The sequence below is a fragment of the Panthera pardus genome, unplaced genomic scaffold (genome assembly GCF_024362965.1).
Source record: "Panthera pardus isolate Hobbes unplaced genomic scaffold, ASM2436296v1 HiC_scaffold_8, whole genome shotgun sequence".
Classification (NCBI taxonomy): Eukaryota; Metazoa; Chordata; class Mammalia; order Carnivora; family Felidae; genus Panthera; species Panthera pardus.
Window position 1 is genome coordinate 31,558,641 of NW_026527013.1, and position 21,478 is coordinate 31,580,118.

At 43.1% G+C, this 21,478-nt stretch overlaps 1 protein-coding gene and 1 long non-coding RNA gene across 3 annotated transcripts; one reads left to right on the forward strand and one right to left on the reverse strand.

Annotated features, from left to right (window-relative positions):
* The first annotated feature begins 1,139 nt into the window (after positions 1-1,139).
* On the forward strand, positions 1,140-10,464 carry LOC128775520 (uncharacterized). Of its 2 annotated transcripts, XR_008420243.1 has the most exons (4): positions 1,140-2,509; positions 2,862-2,929; positions 4,040-4,161; positions 10,219-10,464. It is a non-coding gene; the product is annotated as an uncharacterized LOC128775520 (long non-coding RNA). The 2 variants fall into 2 exon arrangements; XR_008420242.1 differs by lacking the exon at positions 10,219-10,464 and having other exon boundaries at positions 4,040-5,467.
* On the reverse strand, positions 4,312-20,180 carry PSMD6 (proteasome 26S subunit, non-ATPase 6). Its single transcript, XM_053897150.1, has 8 exons — positions 20,016-20,180; positions 19,086-19,291; positions 15,563-15,708; positions 15,095-15,314; positions 14,880-14,988; positions 9,368-9,536; positions 4,651-4,728; positions 4,312-4,524 (listed from the first exon to the last, which is right to left on the reverse strand). The coding sequence occupies exons 1-8, from the start codon at positions 20,158-20,160 to the stop codon at positions 4,428-4,430; spliced, it is 1,170 nt and encodes a 389-aa protein (XP_053753125.1). The 5' UTR covers positions 20,161-20,180; the 3' UTR covers positions 4,312-4,427.
* Positions 20,181-21,478: the final 1,298 nt, after the last annotated feature.

Sequence of the window (21,478 nt, forward strand, 5' to 3'; positions counted from 1 at the left end):
ACGTAGTGGCAGTCCTGACGACGTGGTCACTTCCCTGAGGCGGTCTCAGGATTTAGAACTGCTGGACCGAGACTGATCACGGAGTGGCCCATTGCCCGCCCTTGACTTTTCACATGCAGTGTGTACTGGGAGGTTTATGGCAGAGCTTTCTGAGTGACAGGAGGTAATCCTCCCCCTTGACCGTGTACTTCCAGGTTACAGTGAGCGGGACCAAACTTCTACAATTCTTGGTATCCTTTGTAGGTCTTCAGAAACACAGTAATGCAAACCCGTGTTCTGTCTGTGCCTTTGGAACCCAGGCTAGTGGTTATCTAAGCTTTTCATGTTTTCCAAATAGGGATTTAACTTCATTCCCCCATGGCCATTGTGGAGGTGGTGGGTCTCCTACAACTTATAGTTTGTACAGCATGAGGAAGGTGAGAGATTACCTTATCCCCCTCTCCCCCCGACCCCCATCATGGAGGAAGCTAATATTTCAAGCATCAGCCATTAATCCTCTTTAAAAGATAGGTTGGTGTCACCTGGGTCGCTCAGTTGTGGCTCAGTCGGTTAAGCATCCGACTTCGGCTCAGGTCATGATCTCATGGTTCGTGAGTTCGAGCCCCACATTGGGCTCGGTGCTGGCAACTCCAAGCCTGGAGCGTGCTTCGGATTCTGTGTCTCCCTCTCTATCTCTGTCCCTCCCCCACTCGCGCTCTGTCTCTCTCTCAAACATTAAAAAAAAATTTTTGAGAGCTCGGTTAAAAACAGCACCAAGGATTAATTGAAAATTATACAGTTGGTTTGCTAATGATCAGTAACCTGATCCGTTAATGCTTGGTCAGGTTATTAAAGACTAAATGCATTCAATCATAAAGTGTGTACAGTATGGTGGGGGGGAGGGTAATGCAGGAAAAACAAATTCACATGCCACCAGGGCCGGCAAGCAGAAGGCAACAGGGAAGGCCAAGTGAACCAGGCCATGATGGAGAGTATGTGCTAACCATTTAGCTTGACTGGCAATATGAGACTGGAGTTAGCCTAATGTGTCCATTCTTCCAGAGAAGCTAGATAGGTGATTTCTGAATTATGTTTTCAATTTTTAGATGGTGACCATAAATTATTATTTTTTCTTGAAAACTTGGGGGGTGGGGGGGACAGCGGTAGCATCGCAGTTTGTAGGTGACCAGTATGCAAGTTTGTATCATCAGGAGGCATCTTTTGCCATCCTGATTGGCTTTGGTGTTTTTGAACTTTTTGATCCCCACCTGTGGGAAACATGAACTTGGACCTAAAATTTCCTCGGCAAGCTTTTTATCAGATTTAAAATACTCTGTCAATAAAGCAGACACTAGCAATCCACAGTCCTATTTGGTAACAGACGGAAGTGTGTTAAAAACATAAGTTTCGGGGCGCCTGGGTGGCTCAGTCTCTGTTAAGCGTCTGACTTCAGCTCGGGTCATGATCTCACGGTTCAAGAGTTCGAGCCCCACTTTGGGCTCTGTGCTGACAGCTCAGAGCCTGGAGCCTGCTTTGGATTCTATGTCTCCTCCTTTCTCTCTGCCCCTCCCCCCCTCACACTGTCTTTCTCAAAAGTGAATAAATGTTAAAAAAACATGTTTGGTGAGATCAAATACAAAAATCTCGCCAACTGTCTATCCTACAAAAGTTGGCTGAGGTACCTCAATTTATTCATCTTACATGATAACTTTCTACTAAACACTCAGATTACTGAGAAATGCATTTTAGTAAGTTGCTGTTGTGTTTAGTGCTGTAGTGGTGTTTTCACGTAGATGAGCCACATAAGCCTGATTTCTCCTGCACTTTACAAATGAGGGGGAATAGGCTAGGAGAGATGAAGGAGGTTATTTCTCCCAACATCAGGTGGCCAGTGTGAGGGCAGCTGGGACCAGAATTGGCATTTTCTAGCTTTAGTGTCAGTCCTGTTTCTCCCACAGCCTATGGCCTCTTAGAAAGAGACGGGTTGGATGCCAACTTTATTTTCACCTCCAGATTACTTTGAGGTATAATAGTATTTATTCCACTGGGATTTGTAATTACATAGAATAACTTGTGAACATTATGTAACAAAGGGTCCAATTTTCTATTAAAAACTACACATACAGGGGATTAGAAATGGAGAGCATCAAAATGGTGACCGGAGCTGCCTCTCTAGGGTGTGGAATGACAAGGCAATCTGCTTTAGTATCTCCTTTTTTTTTTTTCAAGTTTATTTTGAGAGAGAGCACGTGTGCATGAGTGGGGGAGAAACAGAGAGGGAGAGAGGATTCCAAGCAGACTTTGTGCTATCAGCTCAGAGCCCAGGTCGGGGTTGGAACCCACCAACTGCAAGATCATGACCTGAGCTGAAATCAAGAGTCAGCGGACACAACCGAGCCACCCAGGAAGGTGCCCCCCCGCCCCACCTTGGTATCTTGAATTTTTTTTGCAATGAGCATATATTACCTTTTAGAAAAAGGAAAAAATGGACTCTTCACCTCAAAACTGTATTGTTTCCTTCATCTGTAAGGTAAGTTATTCTACTAGACAGTTATCAGCTACTAGAGTTGTGACTCTCCCTATCCTGAACTAGATGGCATGTTTCTTTTAGCTTAGCTTGTAAGTCATCCTCACCTCATTTTATGCAGTTGGGCTAAAATAGTGAAAAAAATAAATAAAATCAAGTACATTGAAACCAAGTGGGGAAAAAGAAAAGTGTTTTGGGAACTCCCTCTCTAGACCAGGGGTAAGTCTAAGCCTTGAATGAAAAGCCAGAACCACTCTGTGATCACGTCAGGCATGGCGATCTTAGAGGTGGGAGCGGAGGAAAAGGGCTATTTTAAGAAACTGACATTTCAATCCTTTTTTTTTTTTTCCTTTAGCGTGCACTGCAGTGAGTCAGTTTGCTATGAACAGAATTCTCTTTAAATGGACACAAGGAACACAGTAAGTTCTCAGTGGGCTACAAGATGTTGGATTTCACAAATTGCCTGGATTTTCAGGATCCTGGGTTAAGAGTACAGTACTTCTATTCACGTTTTCTTCAAGAAATTATAGTGATCATTAAGGTTTTGTAAGTAAGCGTTTTTGGGAATCCGTTAAGTGGATATTCTCAAATGCGTGAGGCATGTCCAGCAATTTACTAGCCTGCCACCCACCATACAGCGCCTGCAGGAAGTAGACTTCTGTCGGAGCACAGCTCTGGTCACGTCACCGGCCCCCTTTATTATCTGTAGTTTCCTTGCACGTTTATCATGAATGTTGATTTGTGTCAGTTACCATCAATTGAGATGTTTTCTCCTCTGTCACTGAATCATTCTGATCACAAAACACCACCGTGCAAACTAAAAAAGCATACTTCTCTCCCCGTTTACAGTAAAATGCTACTTCAACTCAAACGGCTGTTGTCAAACTCAGAATTTAAAAAAGCTTCAGATCAACCCAGACTCACTCTCTCCCCACATTTCTCATCTTTCAGCAAATTCGGCTCCTGCTATGGACCGTGACACTTAGAAGGTTAAGTCAAATGGGGTCATTCGCTGCTTAAAACCTCCAGTGACTTTCCATCTTTCTCCTAGATATTTGCAGGTTCTTCCTCTTTCTTTAAATGTCACCTTAGAGGCCTTCTGTGACACCCCCTAGGAGAGCTCTTCATGCCCTAATTCACTGTCTCGTTTATCTGGTTTTAGATTTCGTTTTCATCGGGTTTTAGATTTCGTTTTTCCTAGCACTTCTCCCCATCTGACTCACAGGGTTTATAGTCTAATTAAGAAAAAAAAAATAGAACATCTTTGTTTTCCTTACTGTGGTGGTTTGTTGGGGGAAAAACAGATCCCATTGCCAATATCGACATAGGTTGTTGGGTTTTTTTGATCAGTGTTCGATGAGAGTGGTATATTCTGGACTCGAGGGTTAGGCAGTTACTCCTTTGGAGGAGACTACCATGTCTTCTGTGAGGGAAAGCTTGAGATGCATTTATCTGCTGTCTTTGGTGTACTACATGGGACACGCGGTGTTTACTTATGGACCATATGGAATGTATTCTTATTTATTTTGATAGACTCCCAAGCAGCCCGTGCAGAGCCCAATGCTGGGGCTCGACTTCACAAAACCGCAAGATCATGACCTGAGCCGAAACCAAGAGTCGGTTGGTTAACCAACCGAGCCACCCAGGCGTCCCAAGTATGTACTCTTCTTCTAAAATTCAGGAGACTTTTGTATAAAGCTCAGATTTGAACTCCAGCTCTATCGTCTCTGATTATCAAAGTGGCATTATTTTAATATCACCAGCCTCCATTCTTTAAAAGTAGGTATTAATAAGAAAAAAGTAAATCGAAAGAAACAACAATGCAGTGTTTATTTTATACAGTTGAACTGGGCACATAGTAAAGTAAGCTATAAAAATTCCAAATAGTTATCTCTAAAGGAAATCCTTGGTTTACATGGTTTTACATATTAATTACTCTGGAAAGTTTCTGAACTCTGTTTAGTAGCAGATCTCCTTTCTTGATAGTTTCTTGGTACTGCCAGTTCTTGCTATCAGGTCTATAAATAAATTCAAGAAAAAGATGGCATTATTTACCAGTCACATTACTCCACAACAGTAGTCGGCCTGCTTTTAAAAGAATGCCCCTTATTCTGATACACAGTGATACACAAACTTAACAGTACCTGTTGGTTTCCACTATTTCATTTACTTTATCTATTTTGCAGTGTAGTCTCCCTGCAGCAATAAATCTGGAGAGTTCCCTATAATCAAGAGGGGGGGGGGGAAAAAGGCATTAGTATTAGCCTTATACAGAATTCTTAAAAAACATAAACTGCCCTAAATACATGTTTCCACTCTCTCTCAAGGGGACATTTAGTTTGCTTCCAGGCTGAGCTATTGAATACGCAGTAGCCGAGATCATCTTGGCATACTGCAGGCTCCTCTGCTGAGTACGAAATTTCCTATTTAGTGAATGAAATTATTTGTAAGCACATCTTTAAAGCTCCAAAGAAAAGCCTGGAGGGACAGAAACAAGTGGGGCAGGGGCACGTGATACAACAAGAGCAGATCATGCTCTGGATTTTCAAAATCCCTTCTGAGCATGGAGGTGGAAAAAAAAAAGCTGGCAAATTATTTTTAAGACCTAAGAAGATGCCAGGCTAAATTAGGATCAGGAATGAACAGATGATATTAGTCTGTTGTGAAAAAGGTCTTTCGGAATACCTATACAGTCATGACCCCAAACCTCAAACTGAAGCTATCTAGAACATGGTCAGACGGGACTAGCATTACCAGAGATCGTCTACCAACACAGAGGGAAAAGTAAATGCTTACAGATGTACAAAAGCTGAAGACTTTGCAATGCTACCCAAGAGAATAAATGGAAAGATGACTTCTTTAAAATAATCTACTTGTAATAGAACAGCTCAATTTAAATACAAAGTATATGACATATTACTTTCCCAGACGCTAAAACATCCTGATCCTAGCATATGAACACCAACAAAAAAGAGACTGAATCTTAACAAATCTCTGACAAAAGTGCTGAGAATGGTATTAAGGCAACTAATTGTGACAAATCCCAGAAACTCTATTTAAAAACCCCCTGATAAAACTGGTTATGTAAAGAGAATTTCTACATAGGATACCATCACCAAAACCAAGTCACAAACTAAATGACAACATGGACAGAAGATGTTGGCAGTGTAAATTACAAAAAAGAAAAACCAAAAAAACAACCCACAGATCAAATGGCTCATGAAAATGTGGGCAAAGTTATATACACAAGGAAGATCCATTTTACTCATTAAAAATGCAAATCAAAGCTGTAATGCCATCATACTGGGGAGAAGAAAGTAATGTCTCCCACTTACAGAAGAGCGAGTGATATAATAAGATGCAAAGGAACTAAACGTTATTATTGAATCTTGGTATTAAGAGTGAGAAAGAATTAGCATTTTTAATAAGGAAATGTATAATTTCGGAAAATCTGGTTATGAGCTTCAAAGAGCTTGAAAGCTGAAAAAGCTATGCTATTGGGAGATAGGTACAGACAGATACACAGGTGGCACACTTACTCTCCCTCAAAAATCTATCTGATCCAACCACTGGTCTTTTTCAACTTTTTTGGGTTGTCTAAACTCACTTGTGTTCGTTTTGCAAAGACTGAAATAGTTCCATTTCCAGAGGCAGCTGCTAACCCATTTACAACTACTACTCTGGCACTGAGGTTCACACAGAAAATTACACCAAATGTAACCACCGGCAGCCTTAATGGTTGCACCCAGATCCGGGAACCTCTGAAAGCAGCTCTGACTTACACACAAGCTCTAGACACAAACTCCAGAATGCCCTCTGCTGAGGTTAGGACAGACTGCTCAACCCCAGAGCCTGACCGTGGATGCCCAAGGTGCTTGTCACTCCCAGCACCCCCAGATTTCAGAGCCTCACTTGCCTGGACTGGTGGGGCAGACTCCTCAGTCTGGCATTCAGAACCCTGCTTGTCTGTTTCTGAACAGACACACCCTCCTAACACACCACACCCTCCTACATTTTTTGTGCTGCTGCTTCCACCGAGAAAGCCCCCTATTCCTTACCTTCTTAGGGAAATCTTAAAAATGCAATGACCTCAAGTCTAAAGGTGCACAAGGAGCCATCTGTGTCCGTTTCTCAGGCACTTGAATTACACATACTGACTCCCAGGTATGCTCATTCTGAACTCTACACCCCAAGAATAATCTGGGCGCAGCTTCCCTGCTGTTTACAACAAAACTTAACTGGTAAGTCCCCAGGTTTGCATGCAGGTCCCATTTCCCTGCTTTAGATCCAAACCACCTGTCCTCTCCTCTGTGCCAACCGAACACATCCCACGTTTGCTCGTCCTGCCAGCAGGGAGTATTTTCCCAAGCCTGCAGCATGGTGCCACACACACAGAAAGTATGCAGCAAGGATGAACGGAGTACTTACTGAACAAATAACCTAAAAACCAGATTTGCATCCCAGGTTTCAAGCAGAAGACCTACCAACACAAAATGGTGTAATGCAGATCACGGGTAACCTTAAACCTGTCAAGAGAGTAGTGTTTACTCAAGTAATGGCTCCTTCCCATTCTCCAACAATATCTAAGGAAGTGGAAGAGTGATGGAGAATTATGTTCAAAATTACTAATTCAGACCCTTCTTAAAGGGAGGAATAAAAAGGATCCAGGAAGGGGTGCCTGGGTGGCTCAGTCCGTCAAACCTCCGACTTCGGCTCAGGTTGTCATCTCGCGGCTTGTGGGTTCAAGCCCCGCCTCCAGCTCTGTGCTGACACCTCAGAGCCTGAAGCCTGCTTCAGATTCTGTGTCTCCCGCTCTCTCTGCCCCTCCCCCGCTTGTACTCGGTCTCTCCCTCTCTCTTAAAAATAAACATTAAATAAAAAAAAGGGATCCAGGAAAAACCCAGATGTGAATTGGGTGTCAGAAATTTATTTCTAGGTAACAACTAGAGCTCTGTGTGTACATACAACTTTTGCCTTTAGAGCCGGCCTGCAACCATGAAGGAAAAAAAGTCACATACCATCTGAAATACACCATCCAGAACTCAGGTCATCATAGTAAGTTGAACACTGCAGTATGTCTAATGGCACATTCCTGCTGTTCTGCACCTTATCCACAATGTCATTTTGAGCCTCAAATAGCCCCCAAGTAGCGAAGGCTGGATCACCTCCGTGGCACAGTTAAGAAACTGAGGAAGGGACAGAATCAGACCAAGGCCACATAGCTATTCAGTGAGAAAGCTAGAAGCAGCCAGGCCAGCCCTGGTTTTGCATGCACTACTCACCACAGTAAGCCACCCCTTCCAGTGAGTCCTGAACAATCACATTCTTAACGGACACCCCCCATTCCAGGAACCAACTCTGCTGGGCAGTAGTTACCAGATTGGAATTTCACAGACTAGTTCAATTCAGAACTAAAACCAACCTAGGCATACCAGCCTTCTATTTTGGTAACAATAATTTTTAAAATGCAAACAAAACAATCACTGCCTTTTTTCTTTCAAAGGAAGAGTATAAGGGGATTTCTGATAGTGACAGCTCAATAGAGGAGCTCAGGTCCTACTGAAGATCTGTGTCTCTCACCCAGATGTAAACATTACCTCCAAACAAGCCTATAAGCAAATATGCATGCTGAAGCAAGTAGGGATGGAATGTACGGGTGGCTAAACTTTACTTTGAAATGTTTGAAACCTAGGATATACAGATACAGAGTAAACCAGATACAACAAAATGTTAACGATACAATCAACACCGTAACCCCTTAGCATTTCCTACAGATTTGAAATTTTTCATAATAAACCAGAAAAATCCAACCCCTAAAATGAGAATGTTCTTTTTTTAAATGAAATATAGCATGATTTAACTTTACCATCTTGTTCATTGTGGGCCACTGAAAACTATCACCAACGTTTATAAGACCTGTATTTGGGAAGCACTGATCCAGATACTCTAAGGACAGCACATATTCTGAATGTGTACTCCTCCCACACCCTTGTCCAGGCCACCACCTATTTCCTCCATGAGCTACTGTACTGAACGGCCAGCTCAACTAGTCTCCCTGTCCTCTTGCAGTCTAAGACACAGCATGAAAACGTATCACTCTTCATGCGTAACATCCTCCAGGGGCTTTCCACAGGGCCTAGATTAAAACCAAAGCTCCATACCATGGCCTACCAGGCCCTGCACAAACAAACACGTATCTGCCTGACTCTCCCACAGCTCCCCACCCCCCCCCCCCCAACACTACCAATACACTGCAGCCAAACACATCTTTCTGTTCCATTGTCTCCGCAGATTCATTTCTATCTCAATTTACCTTATGTATTGATTTGCCTACCAGCTAACTCTCCCCATATAAAGAGTATTAAAGCCCATAACGACAAGGACCTGGAACAGCGCCAACCACAGCATAAAGGCTTAGCAAGTATTTGATGAATCACTGATTCAAGGGCTAAAAGTCCCATTTTTAACAACTAATGTGACCGGAATAGCAGCAGTAGCCAAAAAACCTGAGGCATTACCAGAGACAGTAGGATCTTAATGTGAGGTCTAAGAAAGGCATCAGAGTCATTACTATAGCAGCAATGTAGTCCACAGAGAAGGAACACGATACTATTGTAGTAGTAACTGGTCCTAACAACCTTTTCGCAAAATCACTTAACCTCTCCACAACTTGATATCCCCATCTGTTACTAAAAGGGGCATGTCATGAAGGCAGAAATGACAGATGACTGTTTTGATAATATTTAGAGAAAAACTCACTTTTTTTTTTTTTACAATTGAGGGAAGCAACGTCCATTGAGAAAATGTACAAGTTGACACATAACTTCAAGGGATCTACATTAACATAATTGTTAAACTTACTGATCAATGAATTCCACACCAACACCAAAGGCTTCTGCCATATAGCCAAGAGTTAATGACCTATAGGATTCCAGCAGCTGGCTGTATGCATGAATTCTCATTTCTCTTACATAGTATCGATAATGAGGAGCAAAAAGCCAGTCCTTTTTCATTTCCTGTTCCACAACAGCTGCAACAAATAAGATGACAAATTGTAAGAGAGAAATCAGAGACCATGTTTATAACATAAGAATTAATAGCTTTGATTCTAAGGAGCTCTTAGAAGTCACTAAAAGTGGTTAAAATATATGTATGAGATATTAACGAACAATCCACACAAATTATTTTACTACATAACTACTATGCATCACTGCTCTGAAGAGTAAGGACACGGCAGTAAACCAAAAAGCCAAGACCCTGCTACCACAGAAACTAAGTTTTCAAAGAAAAGAGATAAATGAATATACAAGACATTCTTAGTAATAAATTCTGTGTAGAAAACAGAAGAGCGACGTAACAGTGACTAGGAGGCCTTCCTGTGGTTTGGGGTGGACAGGGAACCCCTCTGAGGAAGTGGCCAAACAGCAGGAGGCACAGAGCAATGCAAATAATGCAGAAGTCCCAAGGCAGGAAGAGCCCAGCTCGGCCCAGAATAGAAAGGAGGACAGATTCAAAACACAGCAACACAGAGACAGATATGGGGAGAAGGAAGGTAACCAAGACCAAAAAAATAAAAAATATACTTATGTTTCTGGCTTTAACAAGATGCAAATCCCTGGAGGAGAACTGTTTTGTTTTGTTTCTTGGTTTGGGAGGTTTTTTGGAGGCAGGGAAAGGGAGATTCACAGTGTTCATGTGGATTCCCCTTTTAGACATCCAAGTGAAGATATTAAGGAGACATTCAGGCATGGGTCTGGCGCTCACTGGAAAGTTTGAGGCTGGAGACATGAATTTGGAAATCACTGCCATCCAGATGTACTTGACAGAATGAAGACGGGGACAAGAGCAATGACCAAGTCTGAGGCAGTCACTAAGAGGTCTGACAAAGGATAAGGTGGTAGGTCTGGGGAAAACAAAGGTGTGTTATCGTTCAAGAGAACAAAGATGCGGGCATGATGCAAAGGAGAACATCATGTCCTTTGGTCAACATCAAAGGAGAGAAGGCTGAGTGAAGCAATGCGTGGTTTAGCAACATGGAAACCAATGGCCCTATAACAAGATAATGCTTATTCACATGAATAAAATAAATGCATAAATATCAAGTCATTATGTTGTATAGCTTAAACTTACACAATATGTCCTATCTCCATAAAACTGGAAAATACAGCAAGAAAACCCAGGGAGGAGACAGGGAATCTAACTGTTGGTCAGGATGGGTCATATCCATAAGCCTAACATAAAACATCTTCTGTCATTTATGTGCCATTTAAAAGAACACTGAAGAGTTAAATATAAACCATCCCTGGAAACAAGAAATGAATAAAATATCAACATAATTATTTTCCTCCTCTCAGACTGGTTAGCAGTACGGGGGCAAGGGGCCAGGCTCTCTTAAAATGATTTGAGAGTAGAAATGGTTTATACATAAAATAAATCCATGGGGACACAGAATATAGTCAATAATGTATTAACTTTGTATGGTGACAGATGGTAACAAGATTTATATGGTGACCATTTCACAATGTATATAAACATCAAATCACCATGTTGTCCACCTGAAACTGACATTGCATTTCAGTTATACTTCAATAAAAAAGTGTAAATGTAAATTGGCAGAGTATTTCTGGAGGGCAACAGTGATCAAGATGTATTGTGTTTATACTTTGTAAAATTCACTTTCTTGGGTTTCTTCCTAAGGAAATAAGTGGAAATAGAAAAAATGAATTATAAGAGAATGTTCAAAACAAAGTTGTTCACAATAGGAGAAAACTGTAAACAGCATAATTTTTCATCAGTAGAGGATGGATTATGGCACATCCAACACGCTGAAACAGAAGGTCTTTTAAGAGGGTAACCAGAGGGGCGCCTGGGTGGCTCAGTCGGTTAAGCGTCCGACTTCAGCTCAGGTCACGATCTTGCGGTCCGCGAGTTCGAGCCCCGCGTCGGGCTCTGTGCTGACAGCTCAGAGCCTGAAGCTTGCTTCTGATTCTGTGTCTCCCTCTCTCTCTGCCCCTCCCCCGTTCATGCTCTGTCTCTCTCTGTCTCAAAAATAAATAAAACCTTAAAAAAAAAAAAAAAAATTAAAAAAAAAAAAAAGAGGGTAACCAGAACGTCCAAGCAGCTCCGCGTGTTTGATTTGCCACCACATATGCAGTGTCTGATACGTGACAGCTGCTTACAAATACTAACTCAATGACCAACTATTTTTATAGAGACATGAAAAGATATTCACGTTATACTGAGAAGAGAAAAAAAAGCGACTTAGGAAACAGCATGTAAAATACACCCACATATGTTTAACGATGGTGTTACATGCTTGTATCTGTGGACACAAATGTCCCTGAAGGACACATTTGAAACTTGAGAGCAGTAAACACCTCTAGAGAAAGGACCCTGGCAAGCATCAGTTAGGGAGACCCATTTTCTTCTTTAAATAACATTCTTTGAAATTTCTCCATGCGTACGTACAACCTTGGGTTTTTTGTTATGTTGTTTTCCATTTCTTCAAGTATGTTTGAATGAATAAAAGATTTGGAAAGATCTATAAAATGGTTCTCTCTGGAAGAATTTGATGAGTGAACACAGGTATGGATGTGGGAATAGGATTTTCTCTATTTTTAATTTTAAAAACAATCATATATTACCTAGAAAAAGATGCAGTTTCCTTTTTCAAATGAAATATTTTAAAGCACACTCTATAACCATCTGGAGAAGCAAAAAAGGCTCATAAAACCCAATAAACCCTACATGTCTCACTATACTAGAGAAGAAATGATACAAATAATGACTTTGTCATCAAAAAAATTTAACCATTCTGTCTTCTGCATCTAAAGTATCTGGGCAACATATTAATCTGGTAGAGATAAAAACTGTTATCCACAATGTTTAAATAAAAGACTGATTAGGGATGGGGAGCGTAGGAGGAGGTTAATACCTTAACCAGTTTCCAAAGCCATCAATTTCATATACGATAGTATTTTTTCCTCACTTTTCTCTTAAGTTATTGATTTAATTAACGCAACAGACATTTGTACAGAGCACTTACTAATATACAGGCAATGTACTGGTAGTCAAGTTCATTACAAAGATTAAAAAAAAAAAAAAACTCCCAACAATTCTAGTTGGAAGAGACAAACTAAGAAAGAACCACAAAGTCATGTGCTCTTGTAAAAATGGGTCGTATGACCAATAAGCACACAAGAGGTTCAACATCAGACAGATCAGAGTCAGAGAAATGTCAAAACCACCAGATAGCACTTCACACCCACTAAGATGTCTATAATCACAAAGACACAGTAACAAGTACTGGACGTGAGGAAACAAACTTGCACACGCGGCTGGTGGAGACTTGAAATGATACAGCTGCTTTGGAAAACAGCTTAGCAGTTCCTGAAATATTAATCAAAGAATTACCACATGATCCAGGAGTTTCACTACTAAGTACATATACACACGAGAGAAATGAAAACAAAGGTCTGCACGAAACACACACAAATGCCCATCACAGCCAAAAAGGAGAGACAACCCAATGTTCATCAACTGATGAAGGGGTTTTAAAAGTGTAGTATATCCATACAATGGAGGATCATTCAGCCATAAAGCTAAATGCAGCACTGGTAGATGTCACAACAAGATGACCGATGAAATGGGCAACAGAAACCAGGCACAAAGTGCCACATATATGTGACGCCATTTATAGGAAATGTCAGAGTAAAAATATGCAAATCCATGGAGATAGAAAGATTAGTGGTAGCTGGGGGAAGAATGGGAAGTGACAGCTCAATGCTTCCAGATTTCCTTTCAGGGTGAAGATATTTAGGAATTCATGACGACTGCACAACTTTGTCCAATAAGGCCACCAAATTTTACACTTGAAACAGGTGAACTTTATGGTATGTAATTTATTTCTCAGTAAAAAAAGAGGAAGGGGCATGAAATAAGAGCTCCTCAGGAATGCAGGGGAGGGATTCATTCTGAAGAGGGGAAAGGCCCCACATTTGAGCGCAGTAATGACCAGGAGACCCACAAGCATAAAAAAGGAAGAACGATAATTCTGCAATACAATCCTGTGTGCAAACACATCTGAGTATGCATGAGAAGATGAAGCCAAGCAGGAAACGCATCATGGTAACGGCCCTGTTCCCACGTCACATTAGGTAAGTGACATCAATTCTCAAAAAGCAGCCTAACTTTTAGTGCATAGAGAAAGCACTCCACAAACATCAGGCCAAAACCCACTTCAAAAATCGAACAAGCATTAGAGTCCCATCCCCACCCTTAACAATTCTCGTGAAAGCTATCTATTGAAGCAAATACTTTCTGGAATTTGCTGCATAAGCAAGAAAATGTATCAATGCCAAGTTCTTCAAGTTTCAGGAAGATCATTTAGGAAGGACCTTTGGGTTGACTTGATGCAAGGCAATTTTTTTATCATCTTAGTATTTGTGCTCAACAACAGAAAACCAAATGACCACAAAGGAATGGGGACGACAGGAAAATCAAGCAGATTTGGGTAGGATCATTTAACTACTTTTGGAGGGATACCACAAGTACTTTCACGAAATTATTTTCTCAACTCACAGCCCTTGAAAATGATTTGCAAATCAGCCAAAGATTTACATACTGCATAAAGAATGACTCACAGTTGAATTCAAGGCTCAATTAACATTAACCCAACAGGAAATGAAGGATTCCCTCACATCTTTCCCCATAAAACTCAATACTTGTAACTGACTATGTGCTCACTTCTGACTTCTACCCCCTTAAGACTCTCAATCAGGGAGTCTACCAAACTTCCTCATCAGAGGGCCAGACGGTAAACATTTTGAAGCCACTGACAGGCACAAAGCCCTCTGTCACATATTCTTCTCAGTTCTTTAAAAAAAAAAAAAAACAACATTTTGTTATTTTTTTAGTTCTTTAAAAAAAATTTTAAACGGGTATCTGGGTTGCTCAGTTGGTTAAGCACGTGATTCAACTTTGGCTCGGGTCATGATCTCACAGAGATGGAGACCTGCATCAGGCTCTGTGCTGAGCTGATACCAAGGCTGCTTGGTATTCTCTCTCCCCCTCCTGCTTGCACATGGGCACTCTCTCAAGATAAATGAACTTAAAAAAAAAAGCTTTTTTCAAACAAACCTTTAACGGTGTGAACATCAATCTTGCCTACTGGGCTATACAAAAACAGGTCACAGCCTGCTCACCCCACTCCCTAAACAAAAGGGGCAAAACATTAGCCGCACCGATCAAAGACCAGCAGCTACCTGCGCAGTGTTTTTCACATATATAAAAAGTCACCTTAGTTATCTGCACACCAAATCAGGATTAAGACGAAGACAGACAACCAACATGAGCAACTGAACTCTATCCTTACCTAACGACTGGAAGAAAACCGAGTAACGACATTCATAGAGGGAAAACAGATACTGCCGAACTGCCGGAAGGCTGTGCAACACCTCCAGGATCTCTGCTCCTTTAATCACCTACAAATTAAAAAGAAACAAACACAAATGTGTGCTTTCGTGAGTACTTAAGTTAGAAAAGCAGTGAGTAGTTTTTAAATAGGAGTATTAAAGATGTAGTCGTTACCTTTTCCCGGAGATCAGGTCTTTCTAAGGCAATCATGCTGACATAGACAGTGTAAGTCACAAAGGTTTTATAATCCATAAGTTCATAGGATGTAAATGTTGAAACTGTGTCAAGGAAGAGTTCAGCTGCCTGTTTGAAATCACGAATAGCCACACAGTAAAGACCTTGATATACTTTTAGGCGGTTTCTCCTGTCCCAATCTCCTCCTTCCTCTATTAAGCTATAAATAAAAAATAGTAAGGTCACAATCTGGAAATAGACAAGGCCACTTTTTATCAATTTTGTGTCATTTTCAAAGAGAAAACAACAACTTGAATCAAAAAATATATAAAGAAGATATTTTACTAAATAAGTACTTGAATTATTTGACCAATTTATTAGTTGTAAATAAAAGAGGCAAATTTCTCACATCAGTTTCTTATTTATAGCATAATTGAGAGAGAATATATCCCCAGCATTAAAGAGTACCTTTTGGCCTTCTCTGTGTTTCGTGTGATGAGATCATTATCCATATAAAATAAGCCAATCCTAAGAAGATAAAACACAATATCCAGTCGGTGACCCAAGGCCACGGTTTTGTCATATGTCTTGCGAAAGGCTGTCAGAGCACCCTCCTGTCAAGAAAAGCAAGGCAACAGGTGAGAAAAGTTGAAAGTTTCAAAAACTATCAGCTGTCTGGAATTTTCTTAACAATGGGTAGAAGGAACAGGTAGGAGCAGGGATAAAATAACTTAGGCATAAACTGATAATTGTCGAAAGTGGGTGATAACTACATGAAGGTTCATTGTACTTTTCTCTCCACTTGTACAAAAAATACATCAAATATGCCTAAACATATATTCAACATTCTAAAAAATAATGTAAGAAAAATATTCACAATTTATTCACAATTATTTCAATATTCTTTGCTCCACATTTTCAGTACTTTTCCTCTTAATTATACTATACTTTATTGTAAATGATCACACTACTTAAAAGGTTAATAGAAACTTTCCCTAAATCATTGTCTATGAAAGTACAAAGGAATGTTTATTTAATTTTATGTTAAAGCACTGTGGGATGAGATTTTTTTTTTTAAGTTTATGTACTTTGAGAGAAAGCATGAGCTGGGGAAGGATGGGGGAGTGGAGGGAGAAGGGGAGAGAGGGGGAGAGGGGGAGAGGGGGAGAGGGGGGAGAGAGGGAGAGGGGGAGAGAGGGAGAGGGGGAGAGAGGGAGAGAGGGAGAGGGGGAGAGGGGGAGAGGGGGAGAGGGGGAGGGGGAGAGGGGGGAGGGGGGAGAGGGGGGGGAGAGGGGGAGAGGGGGAGAGAGGGAGAGGGAGAGAGGGAGAGAGGGAGAGAGGGGAAGGGGGGGGGGGGAGAGAGGGAAAGACAGAGAATGAATGAATGAATGAATATCCCAAGCAGGCTCCACTGCCAGCTGGAAACCCAACGCAAGGCTCAAATTCACTCACCGTGCGATCACGACCTGAACTGAAATCTAGGGCCAGAGACTTAACTGACTGATCCATACAGGTGCCCCTAAGATGTTTCTACTGCTTTAAAAATACCAACGTAAATACAATCATTTGTCTATACTTGGTACTTCTTTTTTTTCTAGTGTTTATTTTTGAGAGAGAGAGAGCATGAGCATGTGCACAAGACGGGGAGGGATCCCAATGAGGCTCTGCGCTGACAGCAGAGTCCGATGTGGGGCTCAAACTCATGAACCCTGAGATCATGACCTCAACCGAAGACAGGGGCTTAACCCATTGAGCCACCCAGACACCCCTATACTTGGTACTTCTTAGTATGTGTCTGGCCTTGTTTTATGTGATTATAAATTACACCTCTTAAATTAATAATAGGGGCTAGCAAGACAATGGGCACAGCCAGCACTCAGATCTTGGTTTCTAAGTACAACTCCCTTCCCACCCTGAGAAACAGATGATTCCAGGTTTGGAGAGTAAAAATAACAGGTGAGCCTGTAACATCCTCTCATATGAGAAAATAAGGATGACCAATGAGATGTCAAACAAAAAAAACCTTCTTGAAGGAGTTTCCACTAACCCATCTGTAACAAAATGAGCACCATGAAGAATAAGGACTGTAGTCAATGGTAACACAGTGAATAATAAAAATCCATTAAGTAAGAGTAAATAACATATTAAAAATGAGAGTAGGGGCGCCTAGGTGGCTCAGTTAAGTGACCGACTCATGATTTCGGCTCAGGTCATGACCTCAAGGTTCCTGAGTTCAAGGCCCGAGTCGGGCTCTATGCTGGCAGTGCAGAGCCTGCTTAGGATTCTCTCTCCCTCTCTCTTTGCCCCTCCCCTGCTCACGCTCCCCCCCCCCCCAAAATAAGCAAAAACACATTTTTTAAAAATCAGAGTAAATGGGAGGGAAAAAATGAAAAGTTACTTAATAAGCATGGAAAATGATAGGAGCGCATCACCAAGGGATAACCCCTGATGTTGACTCAACCGTGTCCTTGTTGAAACTCAAATCCAGAATCAACAGCTTTAAGTTGCTCACTCACGCGTAATAACGTACCCTCTTTAAAACCAAAGCACATCACACAACTGGGAAAACCACACAAACTATCAGCTATTTTTACACTCTTCTGATTTTTCCAAATTTTTAGTGACCACATATTACATGTACAAGAAGAAAAAACTTGTTTTAAGCCTAAAATAACAATAACTCTTGTCATTAACATTTAAGCACTCTTTGCCGGGTACGAAGCTAAGCTCTCTGCCCCCATCTTTAACCCTAAGTACGAACTGTCATTATCCCCATTTTACAGATGAGGAAATGGAGGGTCCAGTAAATCATAATTACTGAAACCAGAACTCTAACCCGGCCCATCTGATCCAAGAATCCACACTATTACACTTTTTTATACTGATGCCACAACATCTGTCATCTAAATACTTCAGGAGGCACAACTTAAAATTAATGACATTCAAAGCCCACCCTCTTACCCACTATTAACACAGCTGCTAAATTAAAAATTCAAAAGATCTAACACCTGTAGGTATTTCCTCTCGTGCACTGACGGGAAAGAAACCAGGTTGCCTGATATGTGGAAGAACCGGCCATATATATGAAGTTACAAAAATCCTTCCCTGTCCCAGCAAAGTCATTTCCCAGAATACTCTCGAGAGAACATGAGCATACATACACAAGGAAGCCCACTGAAGCAACCAGCACAAACAGCTGAAAAGAACATACACGTCCACTATTGGCTGAAGGGCCAAGGAAACAGCCCTACAGTGGACTACTAGCTAGGAATTACCCAGAATGAGCGAGAGTTATGTACGTTAACATGGAAAGATCATGACGTAATGCTGAATGAAAAAGTAAACAAACAACATGGGTGCCCTAACGTCCCACTTATTTAAAACAATTTTTTTAAGTAGTCTCTACGGGGGCTCAAACTCACCACCCTGAGACCAAGGGTCAACATGCTCCACGGAGCCAGCCAGAAGCCCCTAAAAAGTTTTTTTTTTTTTTTGAAACACTATCCTACCTAGTTTCTACAGGTACATTTACATGCCTGTAATAAAAGAAGTAAAAAGGTTACCTTTCAGGAGGCAGGGAACAAAGAAAAATCAAATAGAACTTCAGCATTAACTGTCATGTTCGGTGTCTTAGAAGGCGACTCTTACTTCCATAAAGAGTAATTTTTTAACTCCACCAAAAGAGCCGATGCTTTCCAAGCAAGGTGAGAAAGAAAGGTGCACTACTGGGAATGATCCCGTGGTTGTCGAAGCCGTACACAACAACGTCTGCACCTGCACTTCCGTGTTTAATGGCACTCCTGACAGAGTAAAGCAACAGAACTTTCTCTTTACTCACTTTTGTGCTCATTCACGAGGCCAGGGAAGCACATTACCCTTGTCTTTTAAGAAGGATGTTAATTTTTTACGTGAGACGTTATTAACCTAGAAAAGTGCTTATCTGCGGCTATACAAGGTGGGGGGGGGGGGCGGGGGGACCACCTCGGCTCACCTTGTCACCTATCCGGCACAGGTACTCGGCCTTCGCCATCATGGCATCCCGGATTTCGCTCTCTCCCAGATTCTTCTCTGCATCTTCCAGCTCCTCGTCCAAACGTTTCAACTCTTCCTCATTCGCCTTCTTCATCTTACTGAGCAGGTCTGTATCCATCTGCCAGTCGAGAGATTTGCACAGGGCTTCGTAATAAGGAGCCATGTCTGCGAGCCAAAGAGAGGGCCGTGACTTACGAGCGGGCGCCCCTGGTACCCTCAGGTCCGTGCCCACCCCCCTCTTCGTCTCGCACGAGCCGCTGTCCTCCCCGTCACCGGGAAGGAACGGGACAGAGCCCGGCGAAGGGCCTGGCGAAACGTAAACGCCTGCTGCTGGGAGGTTGGCATCGAAGCCAGTCCTGGCTGGGGACAGGGCAATCCTGTTTGCCTCCGGCCGGCTTCTGTTCCAAAAAAGCCTTCAAGCAGCGGAAAGAAGCCAGTTTGTGCACACGCACCGCCAGGCCTGTTCAAGGATACAGAGCCCAGGGCCAGTGCCTGCGACGCACGACTCCGCGACCCCAGACTTGCCCTCCGTGCGGACAGCTGGCCCCTCTTACAGGACCGCCCCCGCCCAGGCCTAGCCGCTGAGGACGGCAGGTCCCGAGCCTTTCTTCTGTGCCGGGCACGCAGCTCGGCACCTCGGCACTCCCGCCCAAGCCGCCTTCAGAGGGGAAGGGCCGCCACACACGCAGACCCCTCTGACGGCACGGCGCCAGGGCCCCGAGGGCACCCCTAAGGGAGGAAAGGTCCTGAGAGCCCGAGAAGGCGAGCCTGGTCTCCGGGGGCCCGTCACGGGGCGCCCCGAGCCCCTGCGGGGAAAATGCCCGCGGGCTCCGGGACGCGGGGCCAGCCCGGGCCTAGGCCGCTGACTCGGCGCTCGCGCGGGCCTCACTATTATCCCGGACGGCCGCCATCAGCTCGTCGCGCACGGCCGCGTCTCCGCGGTGCTCGGGCAGGCTGAGCAGGAAACGCAGCTGCGCGATGCGCAGGTCGGGGTTCTTGGGCAGACCCTCCTCCTCGAGGTTCTCCAGCGGCATCTCGGCGGCGGCGGCGGCGGCACCGGTAGCGGCTGAGGGCGAACGGCAACTCGACGCTGATCCGCGGCGGCTACGGCAGCGGAAGCGGGAGGAGTCGGCGAGCGCGCCCGGCAGCCTCCGGCCCGGCTTCCGGTCCCGGGTCAGCCTCCGCCAGCGGCGTCCTCTGCTGGACGCGCTACGGAACACCTCGCCCGGCGTGAGCGCCGGCGCCCCCGTGTGGTCCCAAACGGCTTTCCCTCGCTCTAGGCCCCCTAGAGTCCCTGTATGCTAGAGGCCCAACTCCCAAGTTCGATTTTCCAAAAGTCTCCCTCCCTCGCTTTTTAGCTAGTGTACTTTTCATTCCGTTCCTAAGTGACAGGAGCTGGAAAAGTTTTTTAAAATATCACCACCACCACCACCATCATCATCGTCAATAACAGCAACAATAAAAACAGGCACCAAAATTTGTGGCATCCGTACTCTGCCCGAGCAAGGCCGTGTATCAGCTATTCAGCAATGCCAGGGGAAAAACCTCTGTCCACAGCTGCAAAACCCACGTTCTTTCCTCTAGTCTAAGGAAATGGCACCCCGAATTCCAGCCTTAATACAACAACATTAACATTTTGTTTATGCATCATTTAAACCATTGCACGCCCGCATTTTCAGCCTTTTTGTTCATGTTGCTATAGGGTCTTCAGACTCGGTACTAGTTACATGAAATTCCATCTGGTGAATTTGCCATAATTTACTTTTACTCTTCCCTCAGTGAGAGGTACCTTTAGGTCGGCCATGGTTATTGTTTTCCTACTATAAAAACTGAGATGAGGCACCTGGGTGGCTCCGTGGGTTAAGCTTTTGGCTCAGGTAATGATCTCACGGTCCATGAGTTCGAGCCCGACATCAGGCTCTGTGCTGACAGCTCAGAGCCGGGAGCCTGCTTTGGATTCTGTGTCTCCCTCTCTCTCTGCCCCTCCCCCACTCGTGTGTGTGTGTGTGTGTGTGTGTGTGTGTGTGTGTGTGCGTGCGCGCTCTCTCTCTCTCTCAAAAATAAATATTAAAAAAAAATGAAAAAAACAACTGGGATGAACATCCTTGGGTGCGTACATCATTTGATATTTTGCGGTTATTTCCCTTAGCATGCATTCCCATGCAGGATTAACAGACAAAGGGAAAGAACGTTCTATGAGTTTTAAAAATGTAATGTCACATGGTTTTCCAGAGGAGTTGAGCCAGTTTATATAGGCAGTGAAAATTTGGGACAGCAGTAGGCATCATACCACACATTTTTAAATTATTTACTTGTTTTGGTAAAAATAAGCATTTTGAGGACCCCTCAGAT

What these genes read in the sequence shown, in the direction of transcription:
- PSMD6 (XM_053897150.1), bottom strand. Translation starts at nt 20,160, where the DNA reads ATGCCGCTGGAGAACCTCGAGGAGGAGGGTCTGCCCAAGAACCCCGAC. An exon ending in TGTGCCGGATAGGTGACAAG is followed by an intron (nt 15,709 to 19,085) that starts GTGAGCCGAGGT and finishes TTTTCTTGACAG; the next exon opens with GAGGGTGCTCTGACAGCCTT. An exon ending in GGTTTTCTTCCAGTCGTTAG is followed by an intron (nt 9,537 to 14,879) that starts GTAAGGATAGAG and finishes TATTTGTTGCAG; the next exon opens with CTGTTGTGGAACAGGAAATG.